This window comes from Plectrocnemia conspersa, unplaced genomic scaffold (genome assembly GCF_051122295.1).
Source record: "Plectrocnemia conspersa isolate PC_06_02 unplaced genomic scaffold, ASM5112229v1 ptg000008l, whole genome shotgun sequence".
In the NCBI taxonomy this organism is placed as follows: Eukaryota; Metazoa; Arthropoda; class Insecta; order Trichoptera; family Polycentropodidae; genus Plectrocnemia; species Plectrocnemia conspersa.
This window is the reverse complement of record NW_028277172.1, coordinates 12,055,287-12,073,475: the sequence shown is the minus strand read 5'-3', so window position 1 is coordinate 12,073,475 and position 18,189 is coordinate 12,055,287. Positions and strand designations below refer to the sequence as shown.

General features: G+C 35.0%; 2 protein-coding genes across 4 annotated transcripts; one reads left to right on the top strand and one right to left on the bottom strand.

Moving 5' to 3' along the window:
- The first annotated feature begins 134 nt into the window (after positions 1-134).
- Positions 135-14,037, top strand: LOC148233012 (putative Rho GTPase-activating protein CG5521). Of its 3 annotated transcripts, XM_088191041.1 has the most exons (31): positions 135-363; positions 588-698; positions 899-916; positions 1,060-1,231; positions 1,595-2,154; positions 2,221-2,538; positions 2,610-2,785; positions 3,231-3,398; positions 3,462-3,643; positions 3,726-3,808; positions 3,872-4,023; positions 4,104-4,278; positions 5,428-5,556; positions 5,618-5,713; positions 5,785-5,886; positions 5,954-6,147; positions 6,210-6,426; positions 6,495-6,649; positions 6,839-6,964; positions 7,024-7,191; positions 7,256-7,352; positions 7,853-8,040; positions 8,112-8,264; positions 8,337-8,562; positions 8,633-8,774; positions 11,005-11,122; positions 11,190-11,843; positions 11,922-12,080; positions 12,145-12,403; positions 12,635-12,720; positions 13,577-13,713. In XM_088191041.1, exons 1-30 carry the CDS (start codon positions 258-260, stop codon positions 12,700-12,702), a joined length of 5,472 nt encoding a protein of 1,823 aa, XP_088047167.1. In that variant the 5' UTR covers positions 135-257; the 3' UTR covers positions 12,703-12,720; positions 13,577-13,713. The 3 variants fall into 3 exon arrangements, with proteins under 3 accessions (XP_088047167.1, XP_088047165.1, XP_088047166.1); XM_088191039.1 differs by lacking the exon at positions 12,635-12,720 and having other exon boundaries at positions 13,577-14,037; XM_088191040.1 differs by lacking the exons at positions 899-916; positions 12,635-12,720 and having other exon boundaries at positions 13,577-14,037.
- Positions 14,038-15,355: 1,318 nt separating this feature from the next.
- mr (anaphase promoting complex subunit morula) lies at positions 15,356-17,876 on the bottom strand. Its single transcript, XM_088191042.1, has one exon. It carries the CDS (start codon positions 17,795-17,797, stop codon positions 15,455-15,457), a length of 2,343 nt encoding a protein of 780 aa, XP_088047168.1. The 5' UTR covers positions 17,798-17,876; the 3' UTR covers positions 15,356-15,454.
- Between the last annotated feature and the right edge of the window lie 313 nt (positions 17,877-18,189).

Below are 18,189 nucleotides of genomic sequence, written 5' to 3'. Positions count from 1 at the left end.
TAAAAAAGTATTTATTATTAAATTATAATTAATGGGCGCCGTTTTAATTATAAAATAAATAAATTTAACGAGAACCGTTAGAGTCGCTCGTTACATCGAGATACTCGTAATTGTGATTGTTTTGCGCAAGTGACAGCAGCGAGTCGGGCGTTTTGACAGGACGACTGCCGGTCGGGGTTCGGGGGCTCCGGGGCTCTGGCTCGTCGGCCAGAGGGGCCAGCTGCGCCGCCGAATGCCTCTGCCTTCCCGCCGGAGACATGTTTATCAAAAAGTCGCACCAAGATGTCAAAAAGTCCTCGGTCAAAATTCAGGACTCGAGGAAGGACTCCGCCACCAGGCTGAAGCACCTCAAGATCGTCCTAGGTACTCATTTTCACCCTTCTATTGCATTTACATTTCTTGTAGTCTGTCACGCCCCCACTCGTGTGCGTGTCGGCGCAAAAACATCGCCAAACTCGATACTTCATACAAATACATATATTGTTTGCTCATTGCGCTCGGTTCAGATGCGCAAATATTGCCATTCGACATTACCACCAAACGTTATGTAAACAATTTTTTTTTGACCCAATTATTATTTTTTACAGAACATTATGAGAGCGAAGAGGCGAAGAACTACTTCGAATCTAACTTTAGTCACATCTATTTTATACTCTACGACAACTTCACGCAAGCCGAGAACAACTTGCGACAGAAAGGTTCGTAGCTCGCTTGTTATTGAACTTGTATTTATTTATTATTATATAATAGTAATTACACCTATTAAATCACTTTAATTATGTAAATAGTAGTAAATCACTGTTTATCGATATTACGTCGTATAATGTATTTAAATTTTCGATTAACATATTCTTATTATTTCACTAATATATTTTTTCTCTGCTGTTCCAATATGCAGAGCTGTCTTTTCACTTGGGTGAGTGGCAATGTTATATAATATATTTTGCATGTTATTTTTCACACTTTATGCATGACAATATTAGATACTCTACTTATATTTATTTTTATATATTTATTGTCATTATCGATTTGTTTTAATACATTTTATAATTATTACAGTGCACAAAGCAGGAAGAGAAGAACTCGAAAGTGTGCTTGTTTTATTGGAAAAAGTATTATGTTTATTACCGGAGTTGATCGGAAGAAGATGGCAACTTCATTCCCTTACTAGGATATTTTCTAAATTATTGCATAGAGGCAATTCGCAAAGATTAAGAGCCGAAGCTATCAGGTAATTCTAATAATATTTATGATAAAATAATTATGGACTCCCAAGGCAAAAACATATTTCGCAAAATCTTTCAAATAAACCCACTCTATAAGCTAAATATTATGCTTCCAACTGGAATTAAAGTAATAAAAAATTTTTTTTAACAAATAAATTTGTTTTCAAGTCGATATTTATAATTTAGCTAACTGTATATACTTCATCCAAAACAATCTGTTTTTATAATAATATATGTGACTTAATATTAATTTAATTGTTTTGAAGCTTTTTTTACAACCATTATGTCTCATTTTCTTGTAATTATGTTTTTGTCACCTAACTTGGGGTCTTCAATTCTTGAGCCATCTAACTGTATATATATTTTAGGTACTTCCTACTTTGGTATCAATCACTGGGAGAAAATGCACCGCCTGAAGTTCATTACATGTTTGCGACCCTCGTGCCCGGTTTTCCGGAACCGAAAAATTTGTCTAGAGATCAATCAGGGAAAGCTCCGACCAGAGATGTGCCTCAAGAGACTCTGGAATACAACATAACCAACATCTTGCAGCATCCGAATTTTTCTTCAACGGACACGCCCAGCAAGAGAATTTCCGTCCTTCAAGATGCAAACGTCAAGCTACCCAATGCTTCCGGAACCATATTTCACGATACTCACGTATTGAATCCTGTCCAAGCTGTCGATATCCTTCCACTTTTACCGGCCGGCAGTCATGAAAAAGTCTTCGACAATGAATCTAAATACTTCCTCGAGATTCTCCTGGAAGCGATGGCTGCCACCGTGACGAAGATCCACTGGAGAGATAGATCACATTCCAAAGCTATGAAAAATTTTATATTTCTCCTGGAAAAATTTAAAACCTACTACTTACCGCACATATGTCCGCAGTTTGATTATAACAGTTCGCTCTATCATCCTAATCTCGGTAATTATATTTAAATAATATACTATCTCTTATTTAGTAGTTTTCTTATATATTTTTTTTTAATAGAACTACCGTCGCAACATGCTGTCTTAGAAGACGACTACGTTATATGTAGAGTCACGTTAATCAAGTGGATCACTAACTATATGCACGTAACCAAAAAACAACCCAGCGAATCATCTCTGGTACCGTCTTCCTTGTCCTCGGTTCAAACTCACGGAGCCAGTTCGATGTCGACGACCTCGTTGAACCATCAACATCAATTTAGTTCTCTCACAAGTCATAGCGAAGAGTCGGAACAGTCTTTCACTGTTAGTACGGCGGGAGACATATATAGAGGCGCGTCGTTAGACCAAAATGTCACACACCAAAGTATAGATTCAGGTATACCATCGAATACATAAAAAGTACATAAAAAAGTGAAATTACTTAACATTATATGTATCTATTTACAGAATCTAACACTGAAGAAATTAACGGTATTGCTGTAGTGCGAGATGTACTTAATTCCTCTCGCGATTATATTAATTTTACTCATGAAATACTACGACAGGCTTTCCTTCTGCCGTTTTCTCATTCCGCCGTCATTAGACGCGTCATCACTGTTTATAAGAATTGGATTCAAATGAACGTAAGTCATAATGAAAATAATACATACATAATTCACAAATATTACTACAAAGTGAATCTTTTTAAAGAATTTTCTATGTTTTTCACAAAAAGTTCAGTTGCATTATTTGTATTTTTTTATGTAATCATTCCGTTTTTCATACCCAAACTCCATAGAATCTTGTTTCAGTTAATTTCAGTTTATTTTTGGCCAAATACTTTAAGGGTGGATTCTTTTCTACATTTATGTCGCTCTTTTTTCCGTAATAAAATGCATTCCTTCGCCCATATGCAATTGTTAAATCAATCAATGGAATATTAAAACCATGCCTCTTTGTAGAGATCATCTCTTTATATTTATTTTCCTTGGTATCTATTGAAAGAAAAATAATATGTTTACATTTTTGATGTAACAATATTTCTGAATCGTTGGTTATACATTTACATTTCGTATTATTTATATTCAGTTCTCTGAAATCCCTCCATTTTTATTGGAGAGCACGCACAGCAACACCAGCGGCATCGGAAGTACTTATGCCATGCACGATGTAATGGTTCCCTCAAGAAAGCTTCGTAACGATTCGTATCTAGGTGCAATACACAAGGATAATCATTTAGTGAGGGCAGGCCTTCAGGTATTAACAATCTCCATTACAATAATATTTAACAAATCATTATCGCTTTATATAATATTTCAGAAAGTGTTTCAAGTATTCATGACACAAGCTGCTAATGTTTTTCTATGTCTGCCGAGTCCGCCGCCAGCCGGTAGTGGAATAACACAACAACAACTTTTAGAGGAGCAAACCGACATTTGCAAAAGAGTGATAAATATTTATAGATATATGGTGATGTGGACTACAATGGACACTCACACCTGGTCCGTGATAAATCTCCTAAAATACCCTGAAATTATACAATAATTATTATTATTTAATTTACTTGTCTTATTTTTTTTTCAGGGAACAATTACTTGTAGTATTATTGCAAATAACGTCGCTCGTACTTAATAGGATTCCACCAAAACGGAAGCATGATACGCTTGGTAAATATACAATCAAAATATTGATGAAAACTAATTGATATTTTATTTGAAATGTAATTATAGGTGGATCTTTAGCATCAGCCATGTTTCAAACGTTGATAGTTACATGGATTAAAGCCAATCTGAATGTGACCGTTAAGCCTGAGTTGTGGCAAAGCTTCATGGACGTCTTGGCCAGACTGACCCATTGGGAGGATCTCGTGAAAGAATGGACCGTAAGACCTTCTCATTTTTCTTATGCATTATATCAGTTATTTTAACCATTAACTACGATTTGGTTTCATTTTTGTTTTAGAAAACTATGGACACGTTGACTCGTGTTCTAGCAAGACACGTCTATAATTTGGATTTAGCCGATTTACCATTAGATAGGTCAAACGATCAACAGAATAAACGAGGAATTCGACGGAATAACAATACGTCTAAGTCGACAACGACGGTCACTAGCGCTCCAGTCGCTTCACATTCAGGTATTACATGTAACTAGTATATTCATGGCCATCCTGAATCGCAACTAAATAATTATAATATTCCTTTCATTTAAAATTACATATGAAATGAAATTTAATATTTATTCTAATAGAAAAATAATAATTCACAACAATAGTTCACAAAAAATACTAACGGAACAATTTTGTTCCCACTGCATTTTATTATTACTGCATTAACAAAGGAGCCATTAATTATATAAAAAACAAATGATACATCATGATTAATAAATCATAATTATAGCATTAATATTAAATTTTCTATAATCATTAATAGGATATATTAAAGTGCCAAAGAAGCAGAAATGATTTGAATTTAGTCGCAAAAGACAGATATAAAAGGCCCATCGCCAAAACTCTGGGACCAGTAGCAAATTTGACATCAGTCAAGAGCTAACCAGTGGATGTTGTATCACAGATCCTGCTAAATGGCGTCTTAAGACCTTGTCAATTAAATATCTGCAAGCAGGGACTTGTATGGAAAAAAGATAAAAAATATAAGCTTAGAACGGGCTTGGCAAAACACTCGGGGCGGAACATTTAAAGAATGGGCAAAAGTAATTTGATCCGATGAGTCTATTTAAAATAAATTTTTATTTACCTCCGTTTGTATAATTAAATATTTAAATTTAATTTATCATTACAGTTAAACTAAAATGACGGAAGTCATTATGTAATTGATTTTTTGACTTTGATTTTCAACATTTTTTGGGACTCCTATGGGAAGTCCCTAACATGTATCAAAGAATATCTCTTCAACTATATTGTGCATATGCTAAACACAGTGCTATAATCTGAGGTTTCATGTCTGCAGTGGTAGGAACAGTGTTCATGTGCCGAGGGTCGCATTAATACAATTAAATATTATAATCTACTACAGGATTCATAAAACAGTTCTTGCTTTGCTAAATTAGAGGTTGGTTTCCGAGATTGTCAGTTTTTAAATTAAAATCTAATTCTACATTGGCTTTGCGAAATATTGTAGATGTATTGAAAAAATTGTCTCAGCCTATTGGTAACACATTTATTTGGGTGCCTCACTATTTTGGCCAAAGTTATATGATACGTTTAATTTTAATTGTACCTTAAAAATGTATGATTTTCATAACTAATATAAACATATAATCATAGGAAAATCACCGAAGATTGTTGAAGCTGAAGTCAGAAGAGAAGGTTCGACTCAAGGTACCTTAACTCGCTGCCGAAGTGATCCTCATTTGACTGCAAGGCCTTTGGCTTTACCTCCCGCACAAATTGAAGGTAATAGTGTTCATTTACATCCTCAAGCTCATTCTTACTATATTTTTTTTAAATATTTTAGATCTCCAAAAATTTGATCATTCCAAGCCGAGAAGGTGTCATTCTTTAGATTCATTACGAAACAGTCCAGGCAATGAAGACAGAGAGTCCGAAGCTGGTAAATATCTTATCATAAACAGGTTTCGAGTTCACCAGCTTTTATTTTAATTTGAAATTTTCAATGAACAGGCACTAGATCGCCTTCTCCAGCGCCGTCCAGTGGATTAGAAAGCAGTTCTATTAAAGACTCGCCTTTACAGATAGATTTAGCAGCCGAGACATCAAACGTTGGTCAGTAAATGCCTAAAGATGCTGCCTATATCAAAATTTATCTCCAATAACTAATCGATAATGCTAGAATGGTGTGCTGGAGGTGAAACGGGACGCGGTGTGATATGCGGAGGATCTGCACGTGGATGGCTTCCTGACGTAGCCGCCGTTTTATGGCGGAGGATGCTAGCCGCCTTGGGCGATCCTAACATGCTTCCGGAACCAGCTCTGCATTTACAAGTCTTTCAATATCTCCTGCATTTAAATGAAACCTTATTAAAAGTATGATTAATTAAAATAATTATCTATAAATATAGAAGTATATATCATGTTATTCTGTACAGATTGCAGCAAATCAGACTGCAAACGGAAACTCGGAGACTCACGTACCATTGGGTCTCGTAGCCAGTTGGTGCTTAGGCGCTGAATATTTACCGGCTGCGTATCAACCTGGAAAACTAATTGCGTTGCGGCTCTTGTGTTCACTTACGTGTAGAGCACCGTATTTTCCAACACCCCCGCGTCCACATTTACCTCTCTATCACCGAGCGTTGCATCACGGTAGGATATATATTCATAAAAATATTTCCATGGCCCTTTCAAATTAATGTTTTTTATTTTATTTACAGGTTTGACTGGGGAAGATAGGAGCGTTGTGGACGTTTTAATCAGAAACGCGGCGCCGAGATATCTGTCTTTAGCTCTAGACGGTTATACGTTGTTGTTGCTTGACTTTGTACACGCTTCGACCATTGTGCTTAATTCTTCAGACATTGGACAAAACGTAAGATCTCAAGAAAAAACTATTTTGCATATCTATTTATTTTCGTCGGTAGTGTTCGTCACAGAGTCCGTTTGTGATGAGTTTTATTAAAAACTCAGTTGTAAATACAGTAAATCAATTTTTCTAGTTGCATTAATCAAATAATACATTAAATTCAATGGATCTTATTTTATTTGCATTTATTTTCAGTGTCCCCGTACAGAGGCAGTTAATTTCTTAGCATCTTTACTAAGCCTTCCCGATGTACTACTAAATGCGCCTATGCTACAACCGTATGCTCAACAGTATACGACGGTACAATGTCCCGATTTAAAGGTACCGTGATTAAATAACCATAGTTTATAGCTTCAGAATTATAAGTATAATACTTGTAGGAGCATGTCTTGAATATATTGGTTCGCGCTTGTCGGCGAGAACCTCAAGCTTTAGCTCGATGCGAAGCTATAGCTGCACTTGGAACATACTGTCATCAATGTTTAGCTGAACAAAAATACTGCTCTCGTTTACCCGATTGTATGAACAATATTCTTCAAGCCTTGACTGTAAGTTGTTTTTTAATATCAACGTCATAAACATTTATATTATCATGAATAATGAATGTTTTAGATGAAAAATAAATACATAGCCAAAATTGCTAGTGATATCCTTCTTCTATTGGCTGACTATACAGAACAAATGATGAAGAACTATCCTGAATTGCCTGGTATGTTTCAATTTTGCTTTTTTTATTATGTTGCAGTAGCCCAGGATTAAGATTTAATGTAAATAAACATGCGATTAGTTCGAGAAAGACCCAGTCTTTTTATATTTACCTAAATAAATTGGAAGGTGGTTCCTTAGAAAGAGTACACAAATATAACCTTACTCAAAGTCAAAGCCATACATTTATTACTTCAGAAAGCAAACTTTTAATGAACAACATTAATGTATACTAAAGGAAATAAATATAAATAAAAATGTTTTCTTGCTTTAATTTAAAATACATTTGAATTACATGACTATTTTTTTTCGGGGCACTAGAGTGCAAATGAGTAGATTTAGGAAAAGATGGCATTCAATATAAAACAGCAGGGTCCTAAATAATAACTGCAAAATCAAATTGCTCAATCAGAGAGTAGGATTATATACTCACATAGTAAATGTACAGAAAAATGCCTAAAAAAGTAATTTTATATAATTAATTTTTTGATGATTGTGTTTCAGAAAAAATTGTATCTACTATATGTGTGTGCCTCGGGCAATTGGCGACGTCTTTAAATAGAGAAGCTATTAAATCACTAGTCGGTTCTATGCTTCTCTGCCTGGCGGAATATTGCATCAGAATGGGTATTCCAAGTTTGATGAAGATTAACGAATCTGCAAACTGCCCGCTACTGCTCATCGTCTTCAAGGTTTTGCACATTGAATCAAATTTTCGATAAGATATCTTTACATGTAAATAACTTTTATATAACATGATCAGGTATTGTACGCCATCATGAGAGGCAGAGATGCCAATATCACTAACATATCACTCCCGGTCGATGAAGACTTTGATCCGAACATTCACTTGGATAATGTCGGACTTAAAACTCCGGTTTCTTCCACAACTGATGTTAAACTTTGGGCAAAGATGGTATTTATATTGTATATCCTACGTATTTTTCAATTGTAATATGTCTTATCGCTTATATTTTAATGTTTACAGATCTGCAATCAATTAGTATTGTTTCTCGGTCATTTCCCGTTGAACAGCGGTTGTCAATTGTCGTCGATGGTGAGCGAAAACGACGACTCACCGGGACTTGGACCTGAACTCGGCACTCCCGTTTTGGCGGCGCCGCATATTCAAATGTTTCGTTTGAGCGATTCAGTTTTGGCGTCATTGATTGAATTGCCGGCGCTTGAAATGCCCGGTGGAGGTGTAGCTCCAGGTATGTTTCTGTTTTATTTCACGTATAACTCGGCTAATGAATTTAATTCTATGTAAAAATATCGTTATAGGTTTAGTAACGGCGGATAAACAAGTTAGATTGATCTTACGAGATATCACTGGTAAATCATGTTGGGATGCCTCAGCTCTATACAGCGATCCACAAGTTAAATGCTCACCTCAACCAATACCTCATTTTCCTGCTGCTGTAATGTAAGTATATTATTTATAACTGATTCATCCAATAGATTTGATCTATTAGTCTAATTTCCCTTGAAATTCCCAATCACTACTAGACATTCCAAATTGTCAAAGACTTTTCTTGTAGTCAATGAAATAAAACTTGATAGATCACTAAAAAATCTTTATATTTTATTTATTTATAGCTGTATAGTAAGCTCTAAAAAAGAATTTTAAAATATATTTCGAAAAAAATATAAATTTTTTATATTTTTTTTATTTTTCAAAAAAAACCCGCATGTTAAGTTATCTACAACTTCTTTAACCTAGCCAGGACCAAGCGGGGTACTCGAAGCCCCCTAAGTCGCTATTTTTAGCTGTAACTTTTTAATTACTAATGTTAATAAGTTCATATTATATGTATTCCTGTATTAAATCATTACACATATGTTCTGATAATTTTTAGTAGATTTCATACATAAATAAGGATTAAAAACAAACATTTGTGATGAAATACATTGTTTTGATATTTTTGCGTGCATTCGTAACATAACAAGAAGAGCAGTTGGGATAACATATTTTGTTTCGCTCACACTTACGGTTATAAATGCATAAAATGTGTATTTCATCCATTAGGTGCGAGCGAGATATACATATATCGCTCTGGAATGCGCACGATTTCCGGTGTCGCACGAAGAAACGGATGACGAAACTGCGCTTCTCAATTCGCGTGGTATTTAGTTGACGGCAAATTTAATTTTTTCATCGTGTTTTTGTGATTTCATCGTTTTATATATTAGTGTTATAATTATTAATGAAATTTACATAATTACATAATATTTAGGTATGTAAGAAGTTTTATTGTCATCATTATTTTTATTACATAGTGTTTTTTTAGTGTAACATGTAAAAACAATAATAATAATAATGAATCAATGGCAATATAAAAATTTAAATTAAACATTTCCGATTAAATCTATTGTTTTGGTCTTTTTGCGTGCATTCATAACATAACAGAAAAAGCAGTTGGGATAAAATATTTTTGTTTCGCCCACACTTTCGGTTATAAATGCATAAAATGTGTATTTCATCTATTGGGTGCGAGCGAGATATACATATTGCTCTGGAATGTTTATGATTTCCGGTGTCGCCAAGGACCTAACGGATCTCTTGCAATTTTTGAGACAGTGTTTATTCAATACGCGCGGTGTTTATGTTATATACTCTGATTTTGAATCTATGAATTCCTATAATTATATAATTCAATAAGATTGCGACACAATTTCAACGATGCAACGTAATTAGTTCATCGACCTAAAATCGTGATATACGAACGTTTGTTTATGTTAAAGCAATTAGAGCAAACAAGGGGTCTATTCGGTATCATTCGTTTGAACGAAACCATAAATCGATGGGACACTTGAAACTGGAAACAGTACTAGACTTGTTCTCTTTGTCACAAAGAGATGATGCGTCACATGTAGTCACAGGGTCGATCGAAGGGACAAATCGATGGTGTACATGTTACCTTATGGAATGTGTCATAAGGAAATGCGTCACGTGTGCAATGTATATAAATATGGGAATCAAATAAAGAGAAGACACTTGATATTGATCTCGGAGAGAGAGAATATTGATGATAATATGTAAAGCCCTGCACATAAATTTATAAATGAAAAAATAAATATGTAGTAAGTAAATATATTATTTTTAATACAATAGTTTGAGAAACAGTAGCACTTGTCGCAACATCGGGTAGTAGTGGGGATAGCGGACACTGTTCTGCCCGCCCACAGTGATGAAAATGACATGCTTCGATGATGACGCTTCTTAGTGTAATTTTATTTTACGTAAAAAAACGATAAAATGTTATAAAATATAATAATTCCATGATATTAATATATGTAATGATTGTTCAAATGCATATACTTGATTTTATGCTATTATTTCTTGTCGAAAAGGTCTAAAAATTAGTATGAAGATCGGGGGTCTTTCCGTACCCACGTTGGGAGCGTACGTTTTTTTCGTACACTCGGTCCGGTAAAGGTTAACATTATCACCTATGCAATTAATTAAAGTGTCGTCTGCAAACAGATGTATTTTACATTTGTTATTAATTATATTATTAACATCAATGGCCCTAATTTGGACCCCTGTGGTACACCGTGAAATATTTTTTTTCTTTGGAATAAGCATAATTTATCTGAACTTTTTGCTTTCTTTTTTTAAAATAATTATCAAACCATCTTTAACCTCTTTACAGAAATTTAAGTGCATCAACCAGTTACAATATTCCCTTATCATCACTACCTCCACTGTTTCCACCTAATCAGTTACCAGACTATCATACTTCGCCGCCAGATCAGCATCAATTAGATCATGTAAGTTTTAGATAATAATCTCATATGTTATTGTACAATGTAAATTAATAATTAATATCCTATACAGCTTCTTCAGTACATCAGTCACACCAGTCCTGAACTTTTACAACACAACGGACTCGGTTTGAATCAGCCAGCTCCATCACCACTACCGGGCAGCATGGAAGATGATACAATATCAGTCATCTTATCGCATAGAAACAACGAAACAGAGTATTTGACTAAAAATATAGAAATTTCAAGCGTAGAGAATATGGAAGAAGAATCGTTGCCGACACCCGAATCCGGTGACGTGTCAGAATACAGCTCCACGTACAGACAGTGCCGATTGTTATTGAGTCATCTCGGTTTTGTTGGCTGGGGTGGAAGGGGAGCTGTCCATTTGTTGAAAAGATCGGACAGACTCTTAAGAGAGTTGAGAAATCTTGACGCGCAAAGATGCCGAGAAACGCACAAAGTTGCTGTAATCTACGTGGCTAGGGGACAAGAAGAAAGGAACACGATTTTGTCGAATAGAAGTGGAAGTCCGGCATATGAGGCGTTCTTAGCCGCGCTCGCTTGGGAAATAGAGTTGGAATCGCACAACGGTTTCCTCGGAGGACTTCAAAGAGGAGGTCTCGGCGGTGTAAGCGCTCCGTACATCGCCACTATGACGTTGGAAGCCTTGTTTCATGTGGCGACACGGATGCCATCTAGTACGCCTGAAGCAATTCTCAATAAGGTAATTGTGTACTTTACTAAGACATCCTTTTTAATATTGATAAGAATTTAAAAACCTTAATACGTTTTTAATACATAGACTCGGCATCTCGGAAACGATGAAGTTCATATTGTTTGGAGTGAACATTGGAGACCATACAGGCGCGATACTCTGCCTACTCAATTTTGCGACGTTCTGATCGTCTTATATCCGCTTCCTGGAAATTTAGTGCGGTGTACCGTTACAAAAAAGACTGATGTAAGTTTTTTCGATAGATTGTATTCTAAATAGGTAGTAATTTTTGTTATTGTATACATTTTAGGTACCTATGTTTGGACCCTTGTTCGACGAGAGCATATTGCCAGTTTCGATAGCGGCCGGTCTTATAAGAGCGACAGCTTTCAACGCTAGTCGTGCCATCAGAGCTACGATGCCTCTTTATCAACATGCTTATTCGGAAAGAGCTCGATGCTTGGAAGGCGTTGTATCGCAGCACAAAGAGCCAACAACTTTCGAGCAATTTATAGCAAAGGTTTATTCACCGTTGCCGTTGTCTTCATCGCACCGGTTATTAAAGCCAGGTATTAATTACTATACTATAATATTTTTGGGAAGCTAAATGTTGTGTCGTCTTCTTTTATGTAAAGATAGTTAAACATTTTCTGCATACATTTTAATACATAATATATTTGTGGTTTATGGTTGAATTACATAAATGTGCTTTACGTTCATCAGTCAATGCCTGCGGTGACCGGATTGTGATTAAATTGTAAATTTACCGTGTATTATAGCACTTGTATCATTTTTTATAGGTCAACGGCAGAGATGGCCATCGTTGACGTCAAAATCGACCTTTTTTAATTATTTGCACCAACAATAACCACTTGTTGATTTAACGGTACCAACTGGAATTACTAATTACATATAAGAAATAAATGACATAACTTTTAACTTTTCCTAATAATAGGTTATTGTATAAATTCTGTCTAATTTCATACTATTTCCCTGGATATTCTAAGTTACAATCAATATTCACAAATTTTGTTCCTATATACTTTAAAAGTGTTCTTATTAACACGTCGAATACCGGGTATTATTCCTAAAAATGCAGGGCTTATTTGCGAAAATTAAAACCTCAACTTTTGTTAAACCATCATGATTATTTTTTATATTCATAATGGTAAAACTGGTGAACGTCAATCGTGTACCAATAAAATAAAATATATATTTGGGCTTAAAATCACCAAATATATATATTTTAAAAATAAAAATGTTACAGATTATAATAAAATGGTGAAATACGTTTAGTTATTATAAAAACAACAAATATCAAACTTTGTGAGTTTTGAGCCTCTGGAATTTCAGCTATTGATTTTTTAAACTATTTTATTTATAAAAGATTAATATTTGTAACATCTTTGGCTAAAACGCTAAATAAATACATTACGGTAAATATGCAGTTTAACGTGTGTTTTTGTTATATGAAGTTGAAATGACGAGATGCACAAATTTGTGCACAAGGTATTCAATGTGTTAAACATTACCGATAGGAAACCAATTATTTGGCTTGCCTCTAAAATTTATTTGAAAGTGTATTGCATTTAATCCATTGACTTTTTTTAACAACTTCTTTATGTTAAATAGTTTTATTTTAAAATGTCAATAAAAAAATGTGACAGTTTGAAGAAAAAAATTGTACATAATAAAAATAGTTCTATCTAATATATGCTCAATTACCATGATTTTATTTTTAGAAAACAGTGGCACCACTTTAGCCGCTGCTTTACTAGACGGTGGCACTACTGGACATTCCCGAAATCCAGCTTATTGGATAACGCACACAACAGTGGTAGCATCTCACCAAGAAGTCTCCCAACAGACTGTCGCACAACATGGATTTTCGCCCAGACCTCTGAAGAGAATCGGACCGTTCAAGCGGCCGCAGCAGCAGTCTTCTCAAACGACACACGGCCAGAGCAACTTTCACACCACGCCGCCTCACAGTCCGACCTTACCGACCACACGCAAACACAGATAGATCGACCGCTCGCATCGGTGACCTCACAATCAAACGGCATTCCTTACTATCGTTTGCCAGCGATTTTATTTTCATTTCCAAAGTGCCTTTCTCAGCGACTATCCGTGTTAAACTGCGTGAGGTTACGTTCGACGTGTCATGTTTATTTTGTTTTTATTTTACGCATGTTACATCCGTCGTCGGATGCGTTACGTACCTGTATTTTCATTTTTATGATGCATTTATAGATTTGCATAATCATCGTCTCGTTTATGATTTTGTGTGAGTTTTTATATTTCGTTCGTTCATTCGATTCGGATTTTTGAAGCGAATGATATACACTTATATAATATTTTATATAGTCATTGAAATTATTCCATTTGTTGCCAGTTTAAATGATTTATACACATATATGAGTATACATATATATGTAAATAATGATTATATTATATATATATATAGTATTTTATGTAATAAGAATTATTTTTATACAATTCACTAATTCATTGTATTTTTTTAAATCTTAATTTTTTAATATTCATACTTCAATCATCACGTACATAATCATCCATTAGTAATTAATTTACTACTCATGTAATTCAAAAGTATTTTTTTATTATGGTTATGGCAGTGAGTACTTAACTAACAAGTATTGATTTCAATGGAATATATAAAGCGCACGATTATACATTACACTGTACGGCAAAAGTTTAACTTTTTGTCACAAAGATACGATAACCTATGCTGATTTTAAAATTAATTTTGTTCAAGATCATTTTCAAAATTAAGGTCTTTATGTATTTTATAAAAAAAACTTGTATATATTTTCGGAATAGTAATATAAATAATATTAACGGAGTTATAAATTTTGAACATTTCTCCTTTTAAACATAAAGGCGAAACAGACTGGCTAACTTAGCCAAGATATCATATCTTGTTAAAACCACCAAGGTTTCCAATTTTGTAAAAAATTCTGGTAGATGAAATTTTTTAAAGTTTCAAAATTTAACGAAAACAGTAATTATAATATTGGCTTTTAAAATATCATAATCCATCATAAGCATTAAAATAAAAATATAATCACAAATGATTTTGAAGTATTTTGTCAAAAACGAAATTTAAAATCAGGTTATCGCCTCTTTGCAGCAAAAACTTGTCTTTGTCGCACAGTGTTATTTAATTTGTATACGGAGAATGCGTTCAATGTTTCAATTTGCTAAGTTTTGGTTGTGAATTTTTTATTGAAATTCCGTAGATTATACACCCTATTTATTTAGTATTTTTTAACGAAACCGCACAGTTCAACGAAAATAATTATGAGATTTATAAAATCAATATATGCAAAATAATATCTATTCCTGATTTAATTGACGATTACGTTAATGTTATATTATAAGTGCTACTTAGATTTCCTCAGGAATATAATGTAATAATTTATTGACTACTCAAACAGTAATTATTAATACACTTAAACATAGATATAATGAAAGATAATAAGTATTATTTATTAATTTATTTAACAATGCACTGTTCTAGATATATATATATATATATATATATATATATATACATATGAAATAAAATTAATTTACACAAAATAATCGCAGTTTCATTTTTAGGGTTTAGGCAGTTTATATAAACCGCCCTGTAGGATCAATTGGTGGTTACGAACTTTAGTCTCTAAGAAGTGCCTTAATTCTTGAAGGCTGCATTCGGTGTCGGGACGTTGAGAGGCAAACATTTTCAACATTTGATGTATCCTCTCTAGAGGCATAGAATCCAAGTTGGTCAACATTCCGACAATATAAGCCCAAAATACTTGCAATTCTCCTTCTCTCTGATCCAAAACTGACGCCATTGGACTCTCGTCTTCTTCTTCGCATATCATCTCTTGCGATTTCTTAGCGGGCATCGTGTGATGTTTAGATCCGGATTCGTCGTCTTTGACCAACATGTATTTATCGCCCGAAGTGACGGTGATCAAACCCATCGATTGCCAGTAAGTCATTTTACGTCTCAAAACTGTCGCTGTCACCTTCATCGCTTGACTCAAATCGTCTAAATACCACTCGGATTTATCTTGAAAATGTATTATTATAGTAGCGTGCATCGGGGAGACTGAAAGATCCATCTTCTTACTGCCTATTTCGATCTCAATGTTCACCGTACCCAGATGCGGCTTCCAACATAGAGTCCTATTTCCTTTGAGTTCTTCGAAAGACTTGGTATATAACTCGAGTTGTTCTTTAATGACGGCGGGAAGCTCGAGAGTTTCGTCTTTAAACGGAGGCCAAAATTGTGCCGATAGTATCATGGCGTTCGAAGAAAAGTTCTTGGTGGCGTTCTTGAATTTAGGATCTTGTTGAATCAATCCGTTTATCCTCTTAGAATCGGATATGTCTTTCAACATGACTTCGCAGAAATGTAACTGAGATTCGCCAAAACGTATTTTTAGGAGTTCTAGGTACCGTCTTTCCTTTTCTGCATTGCAAATGCCTTGAGCTAACAGTCGATCGGCCAAAAGCGTGCGATATTCGTTGACGAACAGTTCTTTACTTCCGTACACGTTGACCAGCATCGAAATGATATCGCTGCTCCTGTGATATCTCGAAGACGTATTCGGATCCGCGTCGACCGGATCTGGACACCATTGATCCCAAGGAACTTCTTCTTCGTTACCCGTGATGTTTTGTATGACTTCGTCTCCGCTCACTCGAGCTAGTTCTTCGGCCAATTCGCAACCGGGTCCATCTTCCGTCAGACTGCTCACGACGCTCCTCACGGTATCATCTCTGGTGCGCAAATAATTTCTAATCGGTTGAGTTACTATAACCAATAAGACGCCGGATGGATCCAAGTGTCTCAACGCCCTAATAGCAGCTACGTAAGCTGTTAATATATCCGGCGTATTAACACCCGGATGTAATAGTCTAGTTTCCAAAGCGACTTGCAATTTATGCATCAATAAACCTCTCAATTCAGTCTTGTCCAAGCATACTTTAATATCGTCAATAGCCGGTTGAGAATCTGGATATTCTATTATAATATTAAACAGCTGATCGATCCGTATCCTTGTATAAGTCTCGTAAAGGAAACAACTGAGCTTTTGCTTAAATTTTTCTATCGTATCTTTAATAAACGGATCGTTTATCGGCGGTTTAGCAGAACCGGCGCAATATATTCTCGTCAACCAAGACATTACGGTAATATCGAGCCATCCTTCCAACGCCACAATATGAGAAACGTCAAAAGTACCTTTGCACGTCTCTTGCACGTGATTCTCGATCCTCACTTGTATCAAATTAGTCAACACTTGACCCGTCAATCGTTCCAAGATTTGAAGATCCATCAATTTCCTGTTGGTCTCATGAAACACTTTGATAATATAATCGCATTGATGACATTCGTTCTCTCTCTCGTTACCGCAGCCTCCGCATTTAGGCAAATCGTCGCCCATATCGCACTGATCGTAATCGTTCGCAAAACAGAACACGTTAAACGATATTTTATAAAAATCGTGCACCACAGACTGAAAATCTAAGCGCAACTGGGCCAAAAGCGTCGCTTTCACAATCTGTTTGAAGCCACTTATTACATTATTTTCCCCATAAATAGATCTTTTCACTGGACTTATACTATAAAGCAGCTCCATCCTTTCCAACTGCGGTGCGAATCTATAGAGAGTGCCGTATAAATCGTCCACGGCGCATTTGAACAACTCGAAGCCTTTCATCTCTTCGGTTTGACTAGTAAATTTGCGCCAGAAATCAGGAACTGCATATCTTCGTAGGTAAAGTTCTATACTCGACCAAATGGCTTCCAAGATGCTCGGAATCAGCTTCAACTCCGCCAGCGATTTGATCAAAAATTGGAACTCTTCTTGTGTGACCGTCGATTCTAAAGAAGCGTCGAGTATAGGAAAAGCTCTGTTTAAGCTTTGTGGTTCGATAGAGTTCATTTTAAGCAATTTTCTGCACTATAATGCAGAAAACTAACAATAACGAAACCGGGCGCTATCTGTCAACTTCAAAACATTGCGTTCAATGTTGCCATATGAATGTAAAAACCGGCCATAATGTTATCAATGAATAAAGCCACTTTCGTCAATTTTAAAAATGTGCCGATTTAAATAAATTTTGATTAGAATAATTGTACGTGAAATAAAATTGACTGAAAAACTGATTTGAATAAAAAATATAAATATAATATGATTTAAATACCTATTTTACTGTCGAGAGGCTGAAATATTTTTAACCGAGCGTAGCGGACCGAGACCATGTTATGCTTTTTTGTCATTGTTTATGCACGCACACAAACGCATTTTCTACGCAGATTTAATAATGTCAAACA